The sequence below is a fragment of the Hyposmocoma kahamanoa genome, unplaced genomic scaffold (assembly GCF_003589595.1).
Source record: "Hyposmocoma kahamanoa isolate Upper Pololo Valley unplaced genomic scaffold, ASM358959v1 92207, whole genome shotgun sequence".
Classification (NCBI taxonomy): domain Eukaryota; kingdom Metazoa; phylum Arthropoda; class Insecta; order Lepidoptera; family Cosmopterigidae; genus Hyposmocoma; species Hyposmocoma kahamanoa.
This window is the reverse complement of record NW_020654751.1, coordinates 1,487-11,535: the sequence shown is the minus strand read 5'-3', so window position 1 is coordinate 11,535 and position 10,049 is coordinate 1,487. Positions and strand designations below refer to the sequence as shown.

At 34.6% G+C, this 10,049-nt stretch overlaps 1 protein-coding gene across 1 annotated transcript; it reads right to left on the bottom strand.

Moving 5' to 3' along the window:
* Window positions 1-1,683: 1,683 nt before the first annotated feature.
* On the bottom strand, window positions 1,684-9,815 carry LOC113237000 (4-coumarate--CoA ligase 1-like; the record flags this gene model as incomplete). The annotated part of the gene is made up of 5 exons (XM_026473240.1): window positions 1,684-2,052; window positions 3,628-3,849; window positions 7,705-7,840; window positions 8,661-8,800; window positions 9,653-9,815. Coding segments are annotated over 5 exons (850 nt in total), but the record flags the coding sequence as incomplete, so codon positions are not given.
* Between the last annotated feature and the right edge of the window lie 234 nt (window positions 9,816-10,049).

Genomic DNA, 10,049 nt, shown 5'->3' with positions numbered 1-10,049 from the left:
TCGTTTACGTGAAGTGGGTCTGCGATCCCGAAGGCCGCTCAGAGTTCCACCTATTGCACCCTGCAATCGCAGGACCCGTTTACGATGGGCTCGCGAACACAGAAACTGGGAGGAAGAAGACTGGCGCTATGTGTGCTTTTCGGATGAATCCTGCTTCGGTATGAGACCGGATACAAGACGTACTCCAGTTTGGAGAACATCTGGACGTCATGAACGTTTGAGATATTGTCAGGAAGTTCATCCATATGGTGGGGGAACAATAATGATATGGGCCGGTATTTGGATCGGCGGAAGAACCGATCTCATTTGGGTCAGGGGTAACCTCAATGCTCAAGTTTACGCAGAGAGGATTGTTTCAGATGTTATCATCCCTTTGCGAGGCCAGTTGGGTGATTCATTTCAACTAATGCATGACAACGCACGTCCACACACGGCTAGAGTCGTAACACGCATTCTTGCCGAAGCTCGTATCAACGTTCTGTCGTGGCCTGCTCAATCGCCAGACCTCAATCCAATTGAGCACGCATGGGATATGCTTCAAAGAAGAGCTGTGCCGAGTATGCATACCGTACATACTCTACAACAATATTTTGACTTGTTACAAAACACATGGGCGGCCATTCCATTAAGCATGCCAAATCGCTGTAATTGTGTGATTCGTGTTAATGGTGGAAATACAGATTATTAATTTTCTTATCTTTACAATAAAAATGAGCATCATCATTTTCGCCATTTTTTTGTCATTTAATTGACGCCGTTAATTTGAGTTTTGTCTTACAATTTGTAAAAACATCAATTTTAGTTTATTTTTATTAAATATAGGGGTAAGCGGTTAAATAAAACATAAGCATTAAAGTAAGAAGTCGTCCTGGAAGACTGGATTTGGTAAATATTGCTTAAATAATTTTTATTTCAAAAATATTCACTTGATCCCTAGACACTTTTGATGTGTGTATAATCGATTGAAAATTTTTCGAAGAAGTGAAAAAAGCAAAAGTTTTTAGTGCTTCATTGCCATAATACAAAGGGCAGGCGTTGGCACTCAGCGCCAGATGCGACAGGCGACCAGCCATCCTGACGGTCACACCAAAGTCTGCTAATAAGTAGTGGCACAGATTTCTTAATAGTTACTATGTAACAGAAACATCACTCTCATACAACATCGAATATACCTACGCTATAACAGCCTACTAAATCTGACTAATGGTATCAGGCACTCACTACGAGGAAAAAGGAACCTAATCACACGTTCAAAGAGGTGAAAATCACGTTACCCGCCGTGTGCAGTCTTGCGGAACCAAACGCTGGGGATTGTACAAGGATTGTAACATTCATTTGTAAAAATATACGCGACTTATGTAAATGAAAGACTTGTCTGAGCGCTTGCACTGTCGGGTGTACACTTAGCGGTAAGCACTTGTCGCGTATATTTTTTTCCATTTGTCGCCAGTGGAAATCACCAATGGTAACAAGTGAGATTTTTTTATCCCGTTTGTCACCACCAGGTAAGATATGGGATTTTTTTCCCATTTGTCGCCAGTAGAAATCACCACAGGCAATAACTGGCATTTTGTAATCCCGTTTGTCACCACCTGGTAATATATGGGATTTCTTTTTCCATTTGTCGCCAGTAGGAACAAAGCCAGTGGTGATAATTGGGAATAAGTGGAACCTTGTACAACACAAAATCTTTTTCATTTTCATGAAGGCACTTCGTGTCTGTTCGATGCGTATACGAACTTCTTGTACGCTTGTAATTTTTCAAATACGGCTATGTAGACTTAATTACATTTTCTAATATTAACGCCAAATAACTTAAAACGTAATACTTATTCTGTACTGCACACATTGATTAATCACTTGTTAAGTTGTCATACTAACCCTCTCAGCAACGAATTTCTTAACATCATCCTCAGTTACGTCACTGTCAGATTGTTTTACGACAAACGCAAGGGGCACCTCGCCGGCTTCTTTGTTCTCTACGCCTACGACGCCAGCGTCTTTTACACCTGGATGTTGGAGGAGCAATGCTTCTATTTCTGCTGGAGGTACCTGAAAATTTGTTAGGTTAGTATGGCTAGTGAATATTTATAAATATGTTAAGTACCTATTTATTTTTTATTCAAGGGAACAAACAGTCATAAAACATTTTAAATGATTTTATAGACCTAAAGAAAGCGTTTGATACAATTAGCCATAAACTGCTTTTGCATAAGTTGCATGCCATTGGTGTTTGAGCATGTGCATTGAATATGATTAAGTCCTACCTTACTTGTCGACAACGGGTTGTCAAAATTGGCAAAACACAGAGTACTCCTGAACCAATTACTTTTGGGATTCGACAAGGGTCTATTTTGAGACCTTTATTGTTCCTTATATACATTAATAACGTACACGAAATTGGTTTGGAGGGTGATTTAACATTATATGCTGATGACACCTGCTTATTGTACTATGTACTATGTATTGTATTGTGGTGATAATATCAAATCAACAGCAAGAGTCAAAATCAAAATGTTTCGAAAAACTTTCCACATGATTTCAATGTAATTTACTCACCATAAATGTAGCAAAGACTCATTTTATAATATTCACAGCCAAAAACAAAAAATCTCAAATGTTCCAACTTTTTTCAACGAAGCTATAAGTAGAGTGAACTCCGAAAAATATTTAGGTTTTGTATTGGATAACCGATTAACATGGAAGCATTAAGTCGAAAAAATTCGGAAATAAATTTTATCTCTCATGAGTTCTCTCCATGGCATAACTAGATGTTTTCCGTGGCGGCATAACTAGAAGGGTACGTTATATAGTATATAAGTCATTGGTCAAACCCACCCTGACCACCTTATCGAAGTATGGGTATCTTCCTCCAAAATACATTTATAAACACTACAAACAATACAAAATAAAATTATAAAACATTACCATTGTCTGACCCCAACCATAACCTTACACCAGAAAACAAAATTAATAACTATTTCCCAAATGTACAAATATAACACATGCATATTGATTAGAAAAATTTCAAATAAAAATTACATATTACTAAAAAACTACATATTCAAAAGCGTATAACCAGGCGTGCTAAAAGGCGTGATATATATTTGCAAATACCGCGGACGAATTATAGAAAGAAAAACATAATATACGAAGGAGCTCAAATGTACAACAAAATACCAAAAGATATGAAAGAAATACAATATCTTCAATTATTCAAAAAGTTCCACGTCGTGAGGAATTTCTCGCAGTCTTGATATTTTTATTTCTATGAGTTTCAAGAAAGTTTCACCATGGCAATTGATGTACAATACTTGATTAGGGCCTTGCTTTTGTTTATCTATATACCTTCATTTGAATACTTTATCAGCACGTACTGTTTATAGAAATTATATGATACCTTGTATTTCTCTCTAAGTGAATTTGTATTCTTTTGAGAAATAAATATCTTAAACAATAAACCATTTGTTATAGTTCAACTGTTTTTCTTTCATCTACCATTTTCCTCGCTATAGTAAGGTGAAAAGTTGTGTATTTTGCTCGGCAGCAAATTGGTTTTGCGTCTATCACATACCAGCTATCAGTTATATGTATTTCGATTTTTAGATCAACAAAATGGGTCATTACCTGATACGCCTTGTATTTTATTAACTCCTTTAACCGATCAACGATAAAGAAATATTTATCATCATCATAGTATCCGATGTCACCAGTTTTGAAGAACCCCTCACTGTCAATGTCGTCTTTTGTATCCTTGCCGATATATCCTTTCATAACCGATGGTCCACGGACGCAGAGTTCACCTCTCTGGTTTGGACCTAGAGTCTTTCTTGTTTCCGGGTCGACTATCTGAAACAACAGTTAAGCGTTGATTCATATCGCGGGTCTGCATTAAAACGAGCAATGCATCATAAACTTTATCCTCAACAAAATAAGGCAACATTTTATTAAACAAACACATGAAACGAAGCTGTATCTAGCGGCGGCGGGCTGCAGAGAGGTGTGGCGGGCGCACTTTATAAAATGCAATATACTATAGAACATATTCTTTATTTGATAAAGTATATACCTACATTTCAAATTTTTATTGAATTGATATTCAATTATATTTGTGATTTCACTCCGCCGCACTACCCAGAGCACCTAAGCTAAAACCTCGTTAGAAAAGTACATTTCTAAAATTGGTTGTACCGCTAATGAAATCCGGGACCTTCTCATCCACGCAATATTATTTGCATGTATAATCTTTTAATTATCTAAAATTTATCATATCTATATCATTAGAATGCACCTACGAAACAACAGGTTTTTTAACAGGTAGATGCGTAATGGAGACGGTACCAGCAGGCTTGGCATCAGGAGAAATAGACAAAACTTAAGCGCGTAAAGATATCTTTATCTTCCATACCGATTATTCAGGAAGAGAAACTCTCTACCGTAGACAAAATTTTCTCTACGCGTACTTTCTGTCTTCTGCCTGCTTCTGACCGCATTCAAGTTTTCGCACAACTGACCATTCGCGCAAATAAACTATCGCGCAGCTTTTGCGCAACCGTCTTCGCACTATCGTCATTCGCACTCACGTAGTACACCCGTCAAAAGTATATAAAATTTGGCTGTCGTGCTATGGTTGGAGAGAAATTGTCTTCATTTGACATTTATATGCGCGACAACTTATACCTCATATCGTTTATGCTCGCGCCTGTAGAGGTAATTCGTAGTGACGTCGTTTTCGAGAGAAACTTGACAGTTCGAAGAAGAATTCACTTTTGTTTTCGGGCTCATGCTAAGCCTGTTGGTGTATAACCAACATTTCTAAAGTAGTTTTTTTTATAAAAATCTTACATAGTGCTATCTGAACGACATACATTGTATGAAATATTTTTTTCAATAAATGAATAAACAAATATAATATGGAAACGTTCGCGTTTAGTGTGGAAAATTACAGTGCAACTATTTTCTAAATTATCTTGCAAGTATTTCATAATATATTATTTATAATATGTAATATAGATTGTAATGAATATCACGATGTTTTATTACTCTAATATTTTATTCTTTCAGAAATTAATCCACCAGTTTGTTATAATTATTAATACAAAGATCGAACACAGAGAAAAATTCCTTCGATATGACATTACTCGAACCTAAGTCTGTAATGTCAATCTACTAGGGCATTCATCTCAAACGCGGGAAAACTAAATTCCGTTGCCCACGCTGCACCGAGTTCGCAATGAGAAATCCGCGGGTAATATGTCCCCGATTCTACTAACATCTACCCACAAATCTGAAAAGTATTACAAACGACAAAACGTTTAATACCCGACTAAAACGTGTCCGTCAGGATGGCTGGACCTAACGAGATATACAAATCAAACTGTGGTCATTATTTACTACCTATTTTCTAGTATTTAGTACCTTTATTGGCATATTTTCTACCTTAGCGCAAACGGAAATATTAAAGAAATAAAGTGCCCAGCCATTCTGACGTCAGGTTGGCTGACTATTACGTTTTTGACCAAATGAATGTTTCTTAGTGTTTCGGTATTTGTTATAATAACAAAGTAGTGGATTAATTTAAAAAATTAATGTCAAGGTAGTAAAACATTCTGCGATTCAATAAACTTTAAAAAATGTGTATACTTTCAACATGTTCATAAATTACAATGCATATAAACAAAACAAAAGAATGTTGATAAGTTGATATGAATATTACGACAGATTGTAAAGCATTTTGACATTTTTATCTAAAGTGTCGGTTCGTTGATAATATTCTGTACTTTAAAATTTTATTACAATTATGAATAAACCGTTGACAAGAACAAATGAAACATTTGAATAATAAATAATCACTATTTGGTTATTCTTTATAATAATATCACCCAGCTTTGAAGGCGAACATCGTCGCCTTAATTTCCCAAACTCGTATCTTAAAGCACAAAGTTACTGTAATGCAAATCATGGATTGTATATACAAATGTTCATGTTTACCCAAAAAAGAGTGTTTATTTGTAAACGAATGTTGCAAATAAACACTCTTCCCTGTAATTATTATTAGGTACTAACATTAGTGTGTAAGTTGTTTTTGTATTACTAACCAATATGGATTTCTATCTGAATTAAATATTTTGAATTTGAATTTGAATTTGAATTTGAAATACGGGCTGATTTAAATTTCCTATTCACAAACTGGCTTTTACCTATTCTTAAAGTAATGCATCCAAATGAACACCCTTGATAAGAAATTAAAATAAATAGATCTTTATAAGATATGAGTTTGAGAAAGTAAGGCATCGATATGTTAAATTCCCAATGGTTTGACTTCGGACTCTTGAGTTTTTCGGAATTTTAGCTTTTCGGTGAAGAAAAACATCATAAGTTACCGATTTCAATAAAACTTGTTATAATGTAAGATGTAAGATGAAGATGTAAGTCCAAAGAACGCACGAACGAAGACCTAGAGTTAATTTAATGATGGAAATGGCAGACAGAGGAACAGAGGAACTCCTCGACAGTGCACAGCAGCTACCTTCCATATGCGATTCAGTTATCATCTCATTTTAGGGACCATTATGACTTTCTACTATCAAAAACTTGCAAAATGTTAGGGAGTTATCACCAGAACTATCAAAGAATTTAACAACCCCAAGACCTTTATTAACATCTTCAGGATGCTGTTGGGACTGCCACGGCACTGCAGTGCATCTGGCTTTTGCCGAAGCGCGAACAGATGACTGAAGATGTTTGCCCATCGTTTTGACAGTACAATTTTCAAGTTTTGGGTAGTTTCGCATACCTATTGTTAATTTCTATTATTTATTTTTAAGTATTTCTATTTTAATTATTTTATTAAGTGTAATTTACTAACATAGTCCTACGTTTTTGATTGTTACTAACAAAGTGGATCTATGATCTTAAATAAATTATTATTGTTATTATTATATTATTGTAAACACTGGTCAATTAAGTAATAATTGTGCATTTTCCAAATTTTTTTGTAATTCAATATTTTTCTTAAATTTTTATTGAATTGATATTCAATTATTTTCTGTGAAATTACTCCACTAGTGTGTTATAATTATTAATACAAAGATCGAACACTCAGAAAAAATTCCTTCGATCCGGTCGGATTCAAACCGACGTCTTCTTGCATACCGTGTCAGACGCTATACCAACTAAGCCACGGAACGAACCAACGGACCTCACGAATTTTTCTATGTGCTTGCGTCGTGTGTTTGTATTTGGTTTTTCGACGACTTTTTAGTCGTAGCGTCATCTATGAGAAATCTATTGCAGATTTATCACCCAGTTAGTACCTTTACAGCTACCAGTCCTGGCGAGAGATGTCGCTATTCACTGTATTAATTAAATTATTTTGTAACTAACACCATTATCTTATGGACTATGGCCTGAAATAAATGGTTTATTATTATTAGACTGTATTGTTATGTAATGGTGAAATTACTTTCCTGGACGAATTCTTTCACAAGGAGCTGCTGCTATAAATATCTTTTTATGCTCAAATAGGAAAGTTTTAAAATTTGATCATGCTTAATTTGTTTTATGTAGTTCGTATTATTTTTATGAATACCGTGTGATAAAATTATCACGTGATAAAATTATCACATGTAGTTTTGTTACACCAAAGGTATGAAGTATTAACTAATATATGTACAAGTTAATAATATTTGAATGAAATAATACCTTTATGATGGTCCCAGCGCAAATGAAACCAACCCCCCCAGGCTTGGCCAAGTGGGCCGTCTCCATCGTGTCTCTTGTTACGGCTAAAGTCACCTCTGTCATCCCGTAGCCTTGAAGTATTTGAGTGGCAGGGAACCTGAACACAATACATGGATTAATTTCGAAATCTCCCAATTCATGGGGTGTTTGGGAATTATTTCCCTGAAATCCGCACTGTAGAAGTTTTAACTAACCAGTCAGGGGGGATTTCGGAAATAATACCAATACCGTAACGAATACATAACGATTTCACAAAGAAATCCAAAGAGATGAAATTCCGTTGCTCGAATGGCCAAAATGTATGGCCTTAGAAGTCTCGGTTTTAGTTAGTTAAGTCAGTTGAAACTTAGGGGTGAGTTGACACCATCGGTGACCAATCGCGACTGCGTAATAACGCGAACTAAATATTATATTGAACTAAAATAAATTGGCTGCATCAAAAATATGCCTCAAGACAAAAAGACCTTGTACGTAAACCGTACAATAATGTTGTTTGACATTAAAGCAAAAATTTTTTTTATTAAGAAATACCTTTTTCCAATAAAACATGGCTTCAAACATTAATTTATGTCAAATCGTCAAAGTCTTAAGTAAAGTTACTACTACTGTTTAGAATCTAATAGCAAGTCGAACTGAACACCTAAGTTTTAAATTGAATGGCTCTTGAATAAAAAGATTTACATACTCTTGACTTGACACGTTTTTCAAAAAAACATTCGATAAATCAAATATAGATCGTTATTATTTAACAGGAACTGAATGTTAACTATTTAAACTATAATTGTAGTACCATTAATCAATACATTAAAATGAGTTAGATTAGCAGCCCTCAATTTTGTTAAATTCGAATACCCAACCGAGTTTAATGTATTAAATATGCCTAACAGGATGTTAGTTAATAAATTATTATATCTTACTTAGTCTTCAAAACTTCCAAAGTATCCTTATGCAGGGGCGCAGCACCAGAATAGATAGTTTTTACAGAGCTTAGATCGAACTTGATGTCCAATTTACATAAAGCTACTAGTATTGGTGGTACCACTGCTAGTTGGGGTACCTAGAACATGCGAAAGAACACTGTATTTATGTATTCGTAGTCGTAAACTGTTTCCAAATGGCTACTTACTTACAGTTACTCGTATGATCAAACGGAAGGTCTATTTTTGATGAACATACAGCATTTAATTTCATTACATTGACTGTATTATTTGAATGTATTACCACGACAAACATACACACTTTTCTCTCGCTTATTGGTAGGTATTGTGGCACAGTCAACAAGAAAATCTTTTAAAAGTTGTGAAAGATGACGTAAATTTGCAAATTATGTATATTAATGAATATAATTTACAGTTAACAAACCCACTAACAAAGCTACGATTAACAAAAAAAATGGCAGTCGATAAATGGCACAAATACGTCTCTGACCAACTTTAGACTGGGAATATCACGGTTTGTCACTGTTTAGAAAAACTTAGACTGTAATTATTACTTAACACTGATTTTTTGTAACAAAAGAAAACACAAAATAATAACAAAAAATATATTTTGGGATAATTTTAATATTTAGTCACAATAGCTCTATAAATGAATATTAGATTTTAAAAATTCTTTTTCCCTTAACTGTATTTACCTTACAAATACAATGAGGGGATCCAATATGAGTTGCAAAAATATAGAGTAGATCAGTTGGGATTTAAATTTTGAGGTGAATCAGTTGTTGGGGATCAGATGGGAATAAACTTTATGATATTGATTGTTTATAATTTATATATTTTGTATAAACTGCCGATGTTATATTTGTAAGAAGTAAATAAAATAATAAATAAAGGCAAAAAAAGTTGCGAAATCCCCATGAGAATTTCCAATTGTTTTCGTAAGCATATCTTTATTTTGCACTGTGTATTACCTTATATTTCTCGATGCACATTAAGTATGTCTGCATGTCGAATTTAGGCAGATATACTATAGTACGTCCTGTGGTGAAGCTGCAAAAGTTTCCGACCAGGCCCATAACGTGAAACCATGGGGTTATTGTTAAGGTAATTGCGCTAGGGTCGTAGGCGGTTGGTCTGAAAAAGAATTGGTTATTTATTTTTTATATAGGAAAGGCAACATGGTGCATACACATAGCATTTATACACAACAGTTACAAAGTTTCAAGGTAGATACACAACATGCTTACACAGACAGCTGTACAGATTCAAAAACGTATGAAAATTAATTATTCAATTACTCTTTATAAGAAATGAACCTATTTTTCGGGATTTAAATCGCGTATATTTGTTTTTTCAAACAAGCCGACG